The 18,470-nt window shown below is 46.7% G+C and overlaps 1 protein-coding gene across 1 annotated transcript in view; it reads right to left on the bottom strand.

The window, feature by feature from the left end:
- The window catches only part of tia1 (TIA1 cytotoxic granule-associated RNA binding protein), a 64,806-nt gene that overhangs the window by 20,518 nt on the left and 25,818 nt on the right, over positions 1-18,470 (bottom strand). The window contains exons 4-5 of the mRNA XM_072485994.1: positions 13,054-13,108; positions 9,631-9,718 (exon numbers count right to left, since the gene is read on the bottom strand). Of these exons, the coding sequence (XP_072342095.1) occupies positions 9,631-9,718; positions 13,054-13,108 (143 nt within the window). The remainder of the gene's footprint in view (positions 1-9,630; positions 9,719-13,053; positions 13,109-18,470) is intronic.

The following is an 18,470-nucleotide window of genomic DNA, read 5'->3' on the forward strand; positions in this document are numbered from 1 at the left end:
TAAAAATACAGTATATGAAATAGAAAAAAAAAACTAGAAAAATAAAAAATAGGAATTAAAAGGCATACATCGCCTGTTAATAATTCTTTTAGTTTCTCGGTAGGGTCAATTCGTTACCCCCTTTTTGGACTGTGGGCAGCTGTAAATTTTGAGAAATTGAGATTTTCAGAAACGGTTGCAAATATTCAGAGAAAGTGAAAACACTAACAAGACACTGTACTTCCAAAAGCGTTAACAGAACTACGCAGACTAGCATCAACATACGAAAAGTGCATTATATACAGGCTAGGATCGGATCTAGATCAGACCAAAGAATTGATCGAGAACTATTTTTTTTAAAGTGCAATAGAGAGGAGGGGGGGGAAACAAACAATTATATCTGTATACAAAGACAAAAGGAAATAAGAAATCTACAACTGAGAGAACGATTATCCACTGTGACAGTCCCTTGCAGTTAGCCATGGAAATCCTGTCCATTCTTCAGACATTCTGTAAAATAACCAGAGCCCTATTATTTGCAACTGATTGTAACCGAACTGTGGCGAATTTTCCTTTCCCCACTTATTGCCAATTATGTGAATTGTTTGGTTTAAAATGTTTCTCAGGCAATTTGTTAATTCAAAAGTAATCCCGTCAACGCACTTTCAAAAGGATTCTACTGCAAGGATGAATAAAGAGTTTTTCTTTTAAACCTTTGGGCATGAAGGCTTTGGCCGGCAGGTGGCATGCGTCTGTATTTTGTTTTAAAAAAAGGATTTGGGAGTTCACGTTTAATTTGAGATCACGTGAAATGCCAACTATGTATGTGGATCAAGAGTCGAGGACACCAACTGTGAGGAGACGTGCTGCTTAGTCTGGGAGGAGTACTGTGTCTCCACTGCTCCCATCGCTTCCAACACACTGTTTGAAAGATCCACCCCAAAAGCAGTCAAAACCTGCCTTCTTTTTGTCGGCCCACATAGATTGGATTTATCCACATCTCCCAAGAAAAAGTACCACAGCGCACATATCTTCGAAAATCGGGCAACACAGTAGCACAGTGGTTAGCACCGTTGCTTCACAGCACCAGGGTTGCAGGTTCGATTCCCGGCTTGGGCCGCACTGTCTGTGCGGAGTCTGCACGTTCTCCCCGTGTCTGCGTGGGTTTCCTCCGGGTGCTCTGGTTTCCTCCCACAAGTACCGAAAGACGTGCTTGTTGGGTGAATTGTATATTCTGAATTCTTCCTCTGTGTAACCGAACAGGCGCCAGAATGTGGCGACGAGAGGCTTTTCACAATAACTTTATTGCAGCGTTAATGTAAGCCTACCTGTGACACTAATAAAGGTTATTATAAAGGTTACGAAGCAGCAATTGTTTTGCAACATGCGCAATTCTTTTATCCACGGAATGCCTCAGCTCGAGCAGATAATAAAAGATTCGATACATCTTTTCATCAATTCTCCCGGCAGATTTCCAATGCCACACAGTCCTCAAGCAAGAGGTGGCTGCCTGATCTGCAACGCCCCTCAATCCAACTCGCAAGAGCCCAGGGGACTTCCGAACGCATCAGTAAAGAGATCACTTTAGCTGCCCACCGACCCAGTCTGATGAGAGTAGGAAGAAAGTCGCCTGGGTATCCAAGACTTCTTTCAACAGAAGACCACGCTCTACACTCCATTGCTACAAGCTGAAGGACACCGCTCAAACCTAACCAGCAGCAACTTTACCAGCAAGTCTGGTTGCCGCAAGAATAGGGTTCGCTTCTGGGCCACATCCATGTAGGTTAACAAACAAAAACATAAATCCATATCACTGCCACAAACTGAAACGGATGAAGATTTGACATGATAAAATGCTCATCTTGAAGCTAAGACTAATGCTGTTCCAGAAGCTAATTTCACTTTTCTTTTTAATTTAGAGAACCCAATTTTTTTTTTCCAATTAAGGGGCAATTTAGCGCGGCCAATCCACCTACCCTGCCCATCTTTGGGATGTGGGGGTGAAACCCACGCAGAGACGGGGAGAATGTGCAAACTCCACACGGACAGTGACCCGGAGCTGGGATCAAACCCAGGTCCTCGGTGGCGTGAGGCAGCAGCGCTAATCACTGCGCCACCGTGTCGCCCACTAATATCACATCAATAAGCGACAACCTTTACACAGAACCGAATGGTCTCCTTCTGCACTGTATGTTCTATGTTCTATAGTACAAACTCTCATCTTCAGAACCATCACTCCTTCAAAATGACAACCATTCTCTTTTGCGGCAAATCAACTTGTGTCCATTCCGGTGTTGAACTGGCAGTTGCCACAAAATAAAGAGAAGGCCGAGAAGCTTCTGGAACTGCAAAAACAAATGCAGCAGCAACGCAGTACCACATTAAGATGGAACTCCATGAAATTAAGAGGAAGGTAGGCGGTAAAGAGACATAACTGGATCAGTGACAGGGAAGTGGTGTGTTCGGGGCATGGTGGCACAGTGGTTAGCACTGCGGTCTCACGGCGCCGAGGACCCGGGTTCGATACCAGCCCCGGGTCACTGTCCGTGTGGAGTTTGCACATTCTCCCCGTGTCTGCGTGGGTCTCACCCCCACAACCCAAAGATGTGCAGGTAGGTGGATTGGCCGCGATAATTGCCCCTTAATTGGGAAAAAAATTGGGTACTCTAAATTTAAATAAGTCATTCATATAGAATATTACCAGGGGTTGATTTAGCTTAGTTGGCTGGTCGGTGATGCAGAGAGAGGCAAACAGCGTGGGTTCAATTCCCGTTCCGGCTGAGGCCCCCTCCTCTTAACCTTGCCCCTCACCTGAGGTGTGATGATCCTCAGGTTAAAACACCCTCGCCCCCTCAAAGGAGAGCTTATGGCGACTTTAACATAGGATGTAAATAATTGAGGGTCTGGTGCTGATCCCTGTGGCACCCTACTGGTTACAGTTTGTCAACCTGAAAGTGACCCATTTGTCCCAACTCTCTGTTAGCTAACCAATCCTCCATTTAGGTTAATATATCACCCCTAACAACACCTTATTGAATGCCTTTGGTACTGCAAATACATGACATCTACTGGTCCCCCTTTATCCACCCTGCTCATTACATCCCCAAAGAACTCTAATAAATTTGTCAAACAAAATTTCCCTCTGATAAAACCAATTGACTCAGTTTAATTGTATTTTGAATTTTCTAAACATCAAACATTCCAGCATTTTCCCAATGACAAATGTTAAGTTGCTATCAAATTTAATTTTTCGAGGGCTCCACGATACTGCCTCGATGTCAAGGGCAACCATTCTCACCACACCTCTTCGAATTCAGCTCTTTTGTCCATGTTTGGACCATGAGGTCTAGAGGCGAATGGCGCAGCTGGAAGCTAAGTTGATCACTGGTGAGCAGGTTACTGCTGAATAACTACCACCTTGATGGAACTCTCAATGGCACTGTCTATCTCTTTGCTAATGATTGGCAGCGTTAAATTTGCCCTGCTTTACATGAACAAACATGCCTGGGCCATTTTCTCGGGTATATGCTCGTCGTACAAGTGTACTGGAACAGCTTGGCTACAGGCACAGCTAGTTCTGGAGCACAAGTCTTCATCTATGTAGCTGGAATGACACCAGATTAGAGAGCCTTGTTCTCCTCAACCTTTTCTTGGATGTCACGTGCAGTGAATCTAAGCCGAAGGCTGGATTCTGTGTTGCTGGGACTTCAGGAGGAGGCCAGGATGGATCATTCACTTGGTTGAAACGAGAGTCGCAAGCACCTCAGTCTTGTCTTTTGTGTTTAGGTGCTACTCTCCACCTTTATGAGAATGGAAATGATCATGGAACCTCCTTCTCCCATTAGCTGTTTAATTGTCCACCACTATTCATGGGCGGCATGGTAGCACTGCTGCCTCACAGCGCCAGGGTCCCAGGTACAATTCCCGCTTTGGGTGACTGTCTGCGCGGAGTCTGCACGTTCTCCCCGTGTCTGCGTGGGTTTCCTCCGGGTGCTCCGGTTTCCTCCCACAAGTCCCAAAAGACGTGCTGTTAGGTGAATTGGATATTCTGAATTCTCCCTCAGTGTACCCGAACAGGTGCCGGAATGTGACGACTGGGGGATTTTCACGGTAACTTAATTGCAGAGTTAATGTAAGCCTACTTGTGACAATAAAGAATATTCTGACTGGATGCGGCAGGTCTGCAGGAAGTTGGGTCCGATGCATTGTTTGTGTGATTGCTTAGCTTTAACCACAGCACACTGCTTCCGTTGTTTAGCATGTTTGCAGCCCTGTAAAGGAATAAAGAGTTATGGTGTTTGGGCGGGAAAGTGGCGCTGAGTCCACAATAGATTAGCCATGATCTCATTGAATGGCACAGCAGGCTCGAAGGGCCAGATGGCCTACTCCTGCTCCTAGTCCTTATGTACTGCATTTACACAAGGTTGGTCAGCCCCTCCATTTTAGATGACGCTGCTCATAACATCCTGGTAGTAACAGTAGGTTATGGGATATGTCAGGCCGTGAGGTTAAATAGTAGTGGCATACAATTCAGCTGCTGCCAATGCCCAGTAGATGAACGTCCAATTTTGAGCTGCTAGATCTATACGAATCTATCCCACTTAGCATGGCAATCATACCACACAACACGGCGAAGAATGCCCTGTGTCAAGGTAGAACTCTACAAAGTTGATCCGGTCAGGAACAAAACAAAAAGCACATTACATCCAAAGTAATATGGTGCCGAAAGAACTGGATGAGCTATTTAGGTTTATAAACAAAGGATAATAATATAAAAGCAAAATTATCATACTACGAGCTTTATAAATAACTGGTTAGGTCTCAGCCGCCAATTTGTGGACAATTCCCACACTTCAGAAAATGAGAGAAGTCTTCGAAACAGGAGTTTTACCAGGGATGAAGAGAAGATGTTGTGTTTGGAGGTGGCGTAATGGAGGTTTTATTGGAGTAAACAGGGAAACCCTATTTCCTCAGGTGGGTGGGTCAATAACTCGAGGTCCGGGATTAAATTTCATTGGAAAAGATCAAAAGGGCAAATGAAAAATCTTTCGATCCGTTCTGGAGCTCTGAAATGCTCTACCTGGAAAGATGGTAAATGTGGGGTCCGTCAATAACTTTAAAAAGGAAATTGAGCAAGCGCTCCAGGTTGAAGAACTTCCAGGGTAGCTAATGGCACATGGAGGTGCTGCATTAAGCATGACTACTCTTTCAAAGAGCTAGCAGACCAGAGGGGCCAAATGGCCTCCTTCTGTGCTGTCAGTTTTCATGATTCAATGAAGCGTCAGTGGGTCTCACAGAAAGTGCAGCACGGTAGCATGGTGGTTAAGCACAATTGCTTCACAGCTCCAGGGTCCCAGGTTCGATTCCCGGCTTGGGTCACTGTCTGTGCGGAGTCTGTACGTTCTCCCCGTGTGTGCGTGGGTTTCCTCCGGGCGCTCCGGTTTCCTCCCACAGACCAAAGATGTGGTTAGGTGGATTGGCCATGCTAAAATTGCCCTTAGTGTCCAAAATTGCCCTTAGTGTTGGGTGGGGTTACTGGGTTATGTAGATAGGGTGGGAGTGTGGGCTTGGGTAGGGTGCTCTTTCCAAGAGCCGGTGCAGACTCGATGGGCTGAATGGCCTCCTTCTGCACTGTAAATTCTATGAAAGTGGCATTCTCGCCTGTCACCAACTATACATAAGGCAACGTTTGGTTGCTTACTTAAAAAAAGAGAGAAATTGCCCAAGAAACATAAGAAATTGTTGAACCCTGCTGGCACAGTCTATGCAACATGTTAAAATCTTTAGAGTATCAATGAAAATGAACTATATTGTACTTACCTGCACAGAAAACTTGAAAACAAAAAGGTTTAGAAGAGTACAGCAAAGTAACAGGTATAGAGTTACATTAAACAAGGAGAATGTTATTTAAAAGGCGAAAAAATAAATCCAAGCAAAGTAATTTGTGGAGATCAATTAATGATTCTGTACAGAAATCAAGACTTTCCATGCACCTCAAGAAACTCTCTTAATTAGCGGGGCTTCCCTGACGCAATACTGTCCCAGCTTTCGTGGCACTTTGAAAACTAATGTTGATTCATGTCAAATATTGACTTAAAACGAGGGCAAGAGAATTTTTACCTTTCCAAACGGACTCAATTCCAGTTTCTGGAAAGTTGTCGAGTTGCCACGTCACACTGCTCACAACAGCTAGCTACGATTTTGCACAAAAAAAAGATAACACACGCATGGAAAGTTGACCCCTCTACATCGGAACACGCCATTGGTCGTCCCTCGGTGATTGGGCCACCATTACTGGTCATGGGGAGGTTCAGCAAGGCTAACCAGCAGAATACACTCTGCCAACACATACTTGCCACCGAAGAACATTAGGATGCCCCCAAAACGTTTTTTTTTTTCTTGAACTATAACCGCTGTAGTTACTCGCAAAATGCAACGGCCAATTTGCTCAAAGCAGGGTCCACAAACAGCAAGGAAGTAATTTTAAAAAAAACATTCACCCACCTGTGCCAGAATTTATTGTCCATCCCTAATTGCACTTGAGGGAGCAGTTAAAAGTCATCGCTGTGGGTCAAATGTAGGTCAGACCAGGTAAGGACAGCAGATTTCCTTCCCGAAAACATATTAGTGAACCAGATGGAGTTTAACGACAATGGACAATTTCATGGTCTTTTAATTAGACTTTTAATTCCAGATTTTTATTGAATTCAAATTTCACCATCTGCAGTGGCGGGATTTGAACCTGGATCTCAAGAGCATTACTCTGGGTCTCTGATTACTAGTCCAGTGACATTACCACTACGCCACCACCTCCCCCATGCGAAAACCATCTATGTTAGTGATGCCGTATCAGGGACAAATATTATCCAGAACACTGGGGGGACCCCTCTTGTTCAAAATAAAAAAATACCCTGGGGTCTTCGATGTCCATCTGAGGGGGCAGATATCTCAGCTTAAATAGTTGGAATTAAAAAGTCTACATTTGAAATGCGATTGTTAATTCTCTACTGTAAGTTCTATACGCGAGATCCAAAAGCAACTCGCACTGTAAATCTGGGCCCACTGGGAACTACATGAAGACCATACCAACCCACTGCATTTGGTTCCTGAACAACCCAACAGGAGAATTTATCTTTCGTGCTACAAGTCCAGGTCCAAAGAGTTTCACTTTGAATTCCAAACTCTTCTAACACACCAAACTATCCAGCCTTCTGACGTAGACTTTTAAGTTACCTGGAGGAGTAAACCCACGGATAATGAGCCTCTGATAGATGGAACTCAGTGCCTAACACAAATCCTTTGCACAGTCTGCAGCCTTGATACTTAGTGCAAACTCCAGTATATTGCGGCAGTTGCTGGGTTTCAAAGTTTTATCGAGCAGGACACATCAAAGAATTGAAGAGCACTGCAATGCTTGATTCTAGTTGAAAAAATATTTGAGCCCCACTAAAATATTAAACAGGCAAGGGTGGCACGGTGGCTAGCACTGCTGCCTCACGGCGCAAAGGACCCGGGTTTGATCCCGACCCCGGGTCACTGTCCGTGTGGAGTTTACACATTCTCCCAGTGTCTGCATGGGTCTCAACCCCACAACCCAAAAAGGTGTGCAGGGTAGGTGAACTGACCACGCTAAATTGCCCCTTAATTGGAAAAAAAAGAATTGGGTATTCTAAAAATGTTTTAAAATGCTTTAAATATTGCAGATTCTCCCCGTGTCTGCGTGGGTCCTACCCCCACAACCCAAAAAGATGTGCAGGATAGGCAGATTGCCACGCCAAATTGGGAAAAAAAATTGGGTACTCTAAATTTATATTTTAAAAAATATTACACAGGTAGAGGCGACACGGTGGTGCAGTGGTTAGCACTGCTGCCTCACGCCGCCGAGGACCCGGGTTCGATCCCGGCCCCGGGTCACTGTCCGTGTGGATTTTGCACATTCTCCCCGTGTCTGGGTGGGTCTCACCCGCACAACCCAAAGATGTGCAGGGTAGGCGGATTGGACACACTAAATTGCCCCTTAATTGAGGGAAAAAAATGAATTGGAAACTTAAATTTGACTAACAACGGAAAAATGAAATTGTCTGAGAAATCTACCCAAGCTACCAGTTTCTCCACCCCTCACGCACCAAATAGGGCTGTTAGCGTATGGCTTTCCACTGGAGTGACCTTACAGAAGCTTAAACACGATAAAGGCTTTTGTGGACTCAAGCAGCTTTCAACTATCCATTGTAAAGCACATTTAAAAGAAACTGCGAATGATGATTCTTGGACTTAATTAAACACAATATAGGGGGCTTCAGGATACTGTATAACTGCAAAACATGAAATGAAGGCACTTTTAAAAGGTAACCACTAACACAAACTTTTTTTCTTAAATCTCGAAAACTGAGATTTATGGCCTTTGAACATGCAAAAAGATTGCGTGTGCGACCAAGTTATTTAACCCAGCTCCAGCATTGTATATCTGGTGCCTGAATGAAGCAACAATTATTTAAACCATTGTTCTTTCAAAAAAAAGGACCAGCTTACATTCCTCCAATTAGCCAAAATGGTATGGAAGAGGGTTTTAAGGCCCTCACCAGCCTGATTCACCCAAGCTTTTCAGTGTCAATTATTCTCGAAATCTGCAGCAAGTGCGACAGAAACATGCGTCTGAATATGTACAGCGGCATGTTATAAAATCTGGAAAATCGAGCAACTTAACTGCCGTGCAATACAAGCAGCAGGAGCTCCAGAAACTCATTTTAAGAACAAAACGATTTAAAGGATTGACCACCCTTCTCAAGAGGAAAGAGATGCCATATCTCTTGTTGGAGTCAAAGATGTTTGGACAGGCTTAAAAATGGATCTTTTAAGCTGTTCATTCCTCCAAATCAACTACTGAAAGATAGCTCACTGCACTTTTTCCCTCATAATCGGCATACTTTTGTTTTTACTTCAGCGTCTCTGCACAGGTAAAATAGCAAGTTGCTCAGTTGAAGGGAAAGCTCTCAAAAGCTCAACAGTCTCTTTCATTCTCACGTCTCAAAAGGATAGAATTTAACTTGAGAAAAAATGTTCACAATTTTCATGCACCGGACATTTTTGAGACTATTTTTAAAATGTTCACGTTTCAGCTCGAGTTGAAAAAAAAAATGTAGAATTGTTTTTTTCAATTAAGGGGCAATTTAGCGTGGCCAATCCACCTAACCTGCACATCTTTTGGGTTGTGGGGGTGAAACCCACGCAGACACGGGGAGAATGTGCAAACTCCACCGCGGACAGTGACCTGGGGCCGGGATTCGAACCCGGGTCCTCACTGCAGCGAGGCAGCAGTGCTGACCACTGCGTCACCATGCTGCCCTTATCGAGTTTAACCACAAAGTATTAAGATTACACATGCAGTAAAACTCAAAATAGTGTAAAAACTGCACCGTAAAAGGTGCAAACCAACCACCGTGGAGGTGGGTGAATCGAGACTGTGTGCTTGCTTACAGTAATGCAGCATTTTAACTGACATTTAATAGGGAGTTAAGAGGGTTCTGATGATGATATGGATGCCACTGCATTCCAATTCACACAGAAGCACTGAAACGATCACAAATTGATGCTTTAAACATTCTTTAACATTTTAAAGTCAGCAAAAAAAATCTCTCACTAAGGTACACTTACGATATTCTTCCAAATGGTGCAAAAGCTGCTTTTATATCTTCTGTGGTGATTTCTGGGCTCAAGTCGCCAACAAATACGTGGAAGTGATCTGTTGAAAATTGGAGATGGTTCATTTCCAAAATTAAGCAAAGATAAAAAGGTTACAAGCTTAAAATGGGTAGTACAAAACATGAACACTGCTGTGAGGTTCTGTTGAATCTCTGTTGGCCTGTGAAAGATTTTACAGTTTTAGCCCTGGATACTGCAGAAAAGAGAGACATGTCTTGCACCCATCAGGACAAATGCAAGAATGCCAAACTTCAAACCATCACATAATTTTATACCACATGTTTGAGAAGACATTTGACCTGATGGATGCAAGGTGAAAAACTTCAGCAACACATCTCCTTCCAGCAGTATTCGGGGCTAAAATTGTAAAATTTTTCACAGGCCAATAGAGATTGAAAAGAACTTCACGGGAAATACACAGGAACAAAAAAAAAAAGAGCAAAATGCACTTGTGTGCATAAGGGCACACGATGCTGGAATATATATTCAAACCTCTAAAAGCTCTTCCCTTTAAGGCCTGAGCTTGAAACACAGGTTTTATTATTTTTAATTTTTCTAATTAAGGGGCAATTTTCCGTGGCCAATCCACCTAGCCTGCACATCTTTGGGTTGTGGAGGTGAGACCCAGGCAGACATGGGGAGAACGTGCAAACTCCACACGGACAGTGATCCGGGTCCGGGATCGAACCTGGGTCCTCAGCGCCGTGAGGCAGCAATGCTAACCACTGTGCCACCCCTGGGTTTTACTAATTCCTGACAGTAGACCAACAACAGCAACAAATTAATGGCATACAAGGTGATCAGTCCATTCCAGCATTATTCTTGGCAAATACATTTTGTTAAAAGACAGATTTGAATATAAATGACAATCCTAATTAGGTTTTGGCGCTTGTATGCTTTACCATTGGGTCTGATTATGTGCTCAAGGGCTGTTTAGCACGGGGCTAAATCGCTGGCTTTGAAAGCAGACCAAGGCAGGCCAGCAGCACGGTTCAATTCCCGTAACAGCCTCCCCGAACAGGCGCCGGAATGTGGCGATTAGGGGCTTTTCACAGTAACTTCATTTTAAGCCTACTTGTGACAATAAGCGATTTTCATTTCATTTCACTTCAATAGTCTCACTTCAATTATCGCATTCTGCAATCAGAATATGCTAAAACTCCCAATTTGTCAAGATTGCAGATGCCGATGTTTATGACACAGCTGGAACAAGGACAGATGCTTCACACACTTGAACATGATGCTGACCACGACACTCAACCAGGATGCATTCCAAAGAGGCTACCTTATTCAAAAGTAATGCACAGTATTTACAAGTCAATGGGGAGACTTCAAGAAGTGTATGGGTACAAGAATGGCATTGCAACACTTATTTCGAATGCCTAACAGGTATTAACTACAGGTAGATTATAATGGTTCTTCAAATTCATGATTTACATCTCATTAAGGAAGTCCGTAAATAAGCCCAGCTTATTCTAACAAAGTGAGCTTCTGTGCTTTCTTGACAGAGGGCGGTTCTTGACTGGGAAAAGCTCTCTTTCCTGTGGCTCATGAAGTGGAACTGCTGAGAGCAATAATGGTAGGGGTTGAGAGAAGGCAACCGCATGTCACGTTAAAAAGTTCTATCTTTTCGGCGGCATGGTGGCACAGTGGTTAGCACTGCTGCGGCGCGGAGGACCCAGATTTGCGTGTCAATGAAATGACCCACTCATGGATATAAAAAAATCAAATGACGTAAAGCAACACGTGGAATTCTGGCAAACATATAATATTTAATGCGATTGGAAGGCATGTGTTGATTAGGAAAAGTCAGCTTGGCTTTATCAGAGGGAGGACATGCCTAACAAATTTGGGCTGCACGGTAGCACAGTGGTTAGTACCACAGCGCCAGGGTCTCGGATTCGATTCCCGGCTAGGGTCACTGTCTGCACGTTCTCCCCGTGTCTGCATGGGTTTCCTCCGGATGCTCCGGTTTCCTCCCACAAGTCCCAAAAGACGTGCTTGTTAGATGAATTGGACATTCTGAATTCCCCCTCAGTGTACCCGAGCAGGTGCCTGAGTGTGGCAACTGGGGGATTTTCACAGTAACTTCATTGCAGTGTTAATGAAAGCCTACTTGTGACAATAATAAAGATTATTATAATATTTTGATGAAGTGACAGTGTGTGTGGATGAAGGAAGTGCAGTTGATGTAGTTTATCTGGATTTTAGCAAAGACTTTGACAAAATCCCACATGGGAGACTGGGTTCCAACACATGGTATTCAAGGAAACTTGCCAAAACTGGCTGAGTAATAGGACGCAAAGGGTGCTGGTAGAAGGCAGTTTGAGTAACTGGAGGCAGGTGTCCAGTGGCGTATGACAGGGATCAGTGCTGGGTCCCTTATATGTATATAAATGGTGTAGACAAGAACGTGGGAGGAATAAGTAACTGTGCAGACTGGTGGGGTGGTTAACAGCGAAGAGGGTTGTAGGTTACAGGAAGATATAGATGGGTTGGTCAAAGCAGTGTAGGTGGCAGTTAACCCTGATAAGTGAGAGATGGTGCACGTTGGAAGAAGAAACAGGACAAGGGAGTATGCAATGAATAGCAGGACACTAGGAAGCTCAGAGGAACAGATGGATCTTGGGATATTTGTTCACAGATCCCTGAAGGTGGCAGAGCAGGTGAACAGGGTAGTTAAGTAGGCCTATGGGACAGGGCAGCACGGTGGCACAGTGGTAGCACTGCGGTCCCATGGCGCTGAGGTCCCAGGTTCGATCCCGGCTCTCAGTCACTGTCCGTGTGGAGTTTGCACATTCTCCCCGTGTTTGCGAGGGTTTCGCCCCCACAACCCAAAGATGTGCAGGGTAGGTGGATTGAACACGCTAAATTGCCCCTTAATTGGAAAAAATGAATTGGGTACTCTAAATTTATACCCCAAAAAAGAAGGCATATGGGACACTAGCATTTATCATTCGTGGCATAGAATATAATAGAATATAAGAGCAAGGAGGTTATGTTGGAGCGGTACAGAACGTTGGTTAGGCCACAGCTGGAGTACTGTGTGCAGTTCTGGTCACCTCATTATAGGAAGGAGGTGATTGCATTGGAGGGGGTACAGAGGAGATTCACCAGGATGTTGCCTGGGATGGAACATCGGAGCTAGAAAGAGAGACTGGATGGGCTTGGATCGTTGCCGTTAGAGTAGAGAAGGCTGAGGGGGGAATATGATTGAGGTGTATAAGATTACGAGGGGTTTGGGCAGGGTGAATAGGAAGCAGCTGTTTCCCCCTTGGTTGAGGGGTCAATCACAAAGGAGGGATCACAGTTTTAGGGTGAAGGGCAGGAGATTCCGAGGGGATTGGAGGGGAAAATGCTGATCACAATACTTACTACTCGTGTCTTTCTTCTGGCTGCTTGGAGTTGTGGCCCAGTTCACTTTGACTTCCTGAAAATTATTTCACAGAGGTTAGAACAGAATAGCCAATTTTATTCCACTACACACCATGAACAAAAATTTACTCTGCACGCATACTGCCCCCATCGACTGAGGTTATGTCACTACAAGTGGCTCAGTCCTTCTGGAGGGCTTCTTGAAACGTGGCCACCTATAATTGATCCACAATGCCACTTTTGGCAGCACCGTGGTTTCGATGGACAGAGAGCAGTGTCAGTCTGGAGTGGACAGCTAAGGCAGCTAGTTTAATTAATAATAAACGAGCAAAATAAACAATTGTGTCCAGCAAAGCGGCTACATTTTGTTTTACAAACCTGGCACTGACATCAGGATGCAAGATTATTATAAACATTGACAGGGGTTCATCGCGGCGATGCATGCAGCCAGCTGATTGAGAATTGAAGAGAGGTAGACACATTATCCAGGCCCCTGTACGCAGAATAGACTGGCGGCGAATCTATCGTTTATGATGGGGTGTGATAAAGCCGCCAGCATGATTGTGCACATTACATTGATCAAATTTGGACGGTAACATTGTGGATAGCACAATTGCTTCACAGCTCCAGGGTCCCAGGTTAGATTCCCGGCTTGGGTCACTGTCTGTGAGGAGTCTGCACATCCTCCCAGTGTGTGCGTGGGTTTCCTCCAGGTGCTCCGGTTTCCTCCCACAGTCCAAAGATGTGCAGGTTAGGTGGATTGGCCAGGATAAATTGCCCTTAGTGTCCAAAATTGCCCTTAGTGTTGGGTGGGGTTACTGGGTTATGGGGATAGGGTGGAGGTGTTGACCTTGGGTAGAGTGCTCTTTCCAAGAGCCGGTGCAGACTCGATGGGCCGAATGGCCTCCTTCTGCACTGTAAATTCTATGAGAACGTTTATCCTTCCTGCTGTGTGTGTGGAACTGAATGCAACTGTAAGACTGAAGAAGCAGGATGTGGGACGCAGGACATTACAGCTAACTGTGACACCTCAACCTGAAGACATATAACATCATAGGGCAGGCAAAGGGCAGCACGTTGGCGCAGTGGTTAGCACTGCAGCCTCACGGCGCCGAGATCCCGGGTTCGATTCCGGCTCTGGGTCACTGTGTGGAGTTTGCACATTCTCCCCGTGTTTGCGTGGGTTTCGCCCCCACACCCCAAATATAGGCAGGGTAGGTGGATTGGCCATGGTAAATTGTCCCTTAATTGGAAAAAATGAAATGGGTACTCTAAATTTAAAAGAAAAAATCATGGGACAGGCATTAAGGTATTTTCAGGTTTATTTCTTGCAAAGGATGCATTATAAAGTGGCCGGTTAGAAACCTTCTTACAATTTAGACACGTACAGTTTATCTATCCACAGCTAGTTTTGCTAGTTGCTGCAATTGCCAACGAGTCTTACCTTTCAAATTAAAGACTCAGAGCGGCAAGTCAAATCTACACACACACACTAAGGTTTCAATCCCAATTCTTTTCCATTTGCTGCTTCACTGCCATTTAAATGGGGGCACTCCATATTTTTTAATGGTTTGCATGCTGACCTCCTTATGGGATGCAAGGCACCGATCCCGCACGTCAAGTATCGGAACTGCAGAGGCTTCTGGGTGCGGCGATGACCAGCTAAGTCGCACGTTTCGGCAGCTCCCGGTGGAACGGACTTTTGGGCTCTTAATAGGAGCCCCAACGGCAATTTAAACGGCCAAAAACACTGTGCGGTAAACCAGAAGGGAATCCCCCCGGACACGCATGGATAAGGGAGAGGATAGCGGCCGGATTGCGGAGGATCCTCTGGAGCAGCGGCAAGGAAGGCAAGCTCAAAGCAAGATGGCGTCGGAAGGTGGCCGTTTGTTATGGGGCCCGGACCAGCAAGAGTTCATGCGGCGCTGTGTGGAAGAGCTGATAAAGGAGTTGAAGAAGGAGCTGTGGACCCGATATTACAGGCGATTGAAGGGCTAAAGGAGGAGCAGAAGACCCAAGAGCAGGAGCTTCGGGTCGTGAAGGCAAAGGCTGCTGAAAATGAAGACGAAATACAGGGCCTGGTGGTGAAGACAGAGATGCACGAGGCACAGCATAAAAGGTGAGTGGAAAGGCTGGAAGTACTGGAGAATAATTCGAGGAGGAAGAATTTAAGGGTTCTGGGTCTCCCCAAAGGCGCAGAAGGGGCGGACGTCGGGACATATGTGAGCACGATGCTTCACTCGCTAATGGGATCGGAAGCCCCGACGGGCCCTTTGGAGGTGGAGGGAGCTTATCGAGTTTTGGCGCGAAGACCGAGGGCTGGAGAAATACCTCGAGCTATAATGGTATGGTTTCTCCGCTATAATGACAGAGAGACAGTCCTCAGATCGGCGAAGAAAACTCGGAGCTGTAGGTGGGAGAACGCGGTGATCCGCGTATACCAGGATTGGAGTGCGGAGGTGGCGAGAAGGAGGGCAAGTTTTAATCGGGCTAAGGCGGTGCTTCACAAAAAGAAGATCCAGTTTGGAATGTTACAACCGGTGAGATTGTGGGTCACACACCAAGGGAAGCACCACTACTTTGAGACGGCAGAAGAGGCGTGGACATTCATTGTGGACGAGAAGCTGGAATAGTTTGGCGAGAGAAAGAACTTTTGGGACAAAGTGGTGGGGTGATTATGTGGGGCGAGGAAAAAAGGGGGGGGGGGGGGGAAAGAGATGATTTTTCAATTTGTTAATCTTGCGATCCTGTAACTTTTCTCTCTTCCCCATGTTTTTTTGGGGGGGGGGGGAGGGAGTATGAGGAACTGTGGGCGCTATGGTAATTATGGCAGGAACAGGGACGCAGGAAGGAGGGGGCCTCGCACAGTGGGGGCCGAGGACAAGGGGGGGAAGCCGAGGTCAGCCAGAGTTTGCTGACTTCTGGGAGCAACATGGGGGGTGCAACTACGCTAGAAAGGGATCTAGCGGAGGGGGGGGGGTTAACTGGGTTGCTGCTGCTAAGGAGAAGGGGGAGCTGTTATGGGATGGGGTGGTCGAGGCGGGAGGGCGCCGTCGGGGGGATACACGGGTACGTGGGAACCGGGTGAGGAGCTGGGTTAAAAAAGGGGATGGCTAGTCGACGGGGGGGGGGGGGGGGGGGTAAAGAGCCCCCCAACCCTGCTGATCACGTGGAACGTGAGAGGGCTGAACGGGCCGATTAAAAGGGCACGGGTACTCGCACACCTAAAGAAATTAAAGGCAGATGTGGTTATGTTGCAGGAGACGCACCTGAAACTGATAGACCAGGTCAGGCTACGTAAAGGATGGGTGGGGCAGGTGTTTCATTCGGGATGCGAAGAACAGGGGGGTGGCTATCTTAGTGGGGAAACGGGTACTGTTTGAGGCAAAGGCCATAGTGGCGGATAGTGGGGGTAGATATGTGATGGTGAGTGGCAGATTGCAAGGGGAGACGGTAGTTCTGGTGAACGTATATGCCCCGAACTGGGATGATGCAAATTTTATGAGGCGTATGTTGGGACGTATCCCGGACCTGGAGGCGGGAAAGTTGGTAATGGGGGGGAGACTTCAATACGGTGCTTGATCCAGGGCTGGACCGATCGAGGTCCAGGACCGGGAGGAGGCCGGCAGCGGCCAGGGTGCTCAAGGACTTCATGGAGCAGATGGGAGGGGTAGACCCCTGGAGATTTAGTAGGCCTAGGAGTAAAGAGTTCTCATTTTTCTCTCATGTCCACAAAGTATACTCACGGATAGACTTTTTTGTCTTGGGAAGGGCACTGATTCCGAAGGTGACAGGGACGGAATATACGGCCATAGCTATTTCGGACCACGCTCCACATTGGGTAGACCTGGAGGTAGGAGAGGAAAAAGAACAGCACCCCTCTGGAGAATGGATATGGGCTTATTGGCGGATGAGGGGGTACGTTTAAGGGTGAGGGGGTGCATCGAAAGGTACTTGGAGCTTAAAGACAATGGAGAGGTTCAGGTGGGAGTGGTCTGGGAGGCGTTGAAGGCGGTGGTTAGAGGGGAACTGATAACCATAAGGGCACATAAAGGGAAGCAAGAGGGTAAAGAAAGGGAGCGATTGCTGAAAGAACTTTTGAGGGTGGACAGGCAATATGCGGAGGCACCGGAGGAGGGACTGTACAGGGAAAGACAAAGGCTGCATGTGGAATTTGACCTGCTGACCACGGGTAAGGCAGAGTCACAGTGGAGGAGGGCACAGGGTGTACAGTATGAGTATGGAGAGAAGGCGAGTCGGCTACTGGCCCACCAATTGAGGAAGAGGGGAGCAGCGAGGGAGATAGGTGGGGTGAGAGATGAGGAGGGAGAGATGGAACGGGGAGCGGAGAGAGTGAACGGGGTGTTCAAGGCATTTTATGAGAGGTTATATAAGGCTCAGCCCCCGGAAGGGAAGGAGGAAATGATGTGTTTCTTGGATCAGCTGGAATTCCCTAAGGTGGAAGAGCAGGAGGGGGCGGGACTGGGAGCACAGATTGAGATGGAGGAGGTGGTAAAAGGGATTGGGAGCATGCAGGCGGGGAAGGCCCCGTGACCGGACGGATTCCCGGTGGAATTTTATAGGAAGTATATGGACTTACTGGCCCCGCTTTTGACGAGAACCTTTAATGAGGCTAGGGAAAGGGGGCAGCTGCCCCCGACTATGTCGGAGGCAACGATATCTCTCCTTTTGAAGAAGGAAAAAGACCCGCTGCAGTGTGGGTCCTACAGGCCCATTTCCCTTTTAAATGTAGATGCTAAGCTCCTGGCCAAGGTGATGGCGACGAGGATAGAGGACTGTGTCCCGGGGGTGGTCCACGAGGTTCAAACTGGGTTTGTTAAGGGGAGACAGCTGAACACGAACATACGGAGGTTGCTAGGGGTAATGATGATGCCCCCACCAGAGGGGGAGGCGGAGATAGTGGTGGCGATGGACGCCGAGAAAGCATTTGACAGAGTGGAGTGGGATTATCTGTGGGAGGTGCTGAGATTTGGTTTTGGAGAAGGGTATATTGGATGGGTACAGCTGCTGTATAGGGCCCCGGTGGCGAGTGTGGCCACGAACAGATAGAGGTCTGATTACTTCCGTCTTCATAGAGGGACGAGGCAGGGGTGTCCCCTGTCTCCGTTACTGTTTGCACTGGCGATTGAGCCCCTGGCCATAGCACTGAGGGGCTCCAGGAAGTGGAGGGGAGTGCTCAGGGGAGGAGAAGAACACCGGGTATCCTTGTATGCAGATGATTTATTGCTGTATGTTGCGGACCCAGTGGAGGGGATGCCTGAGATAATGCAGACACTCAGGGAGTTTGGGGAATTTTCGGGGTACAAATTGAATATGGGTAAGAGTGAGTTGTTTGTGGTGCATCCGGGGGAGCAGAGCAGGGGAATAGATGACTTACCACTGAGGAAGGTAACAAG

This window comes from Scyliorhinus torazame, chromosome 20 (assembly GCF_047496885.1).
Source record: "Scyliorhinus torazame isolate Kashiwa2021f chromosome 20, sScyTor2.1, whole genome shotgun sequence".
NCBI lineage: Eukaryota > Metazoa > Chordata > Chondrichthyes > Carcharhiniformes > Scyliorhinidae > Scyliorhinus > Scyliorhinus torazame.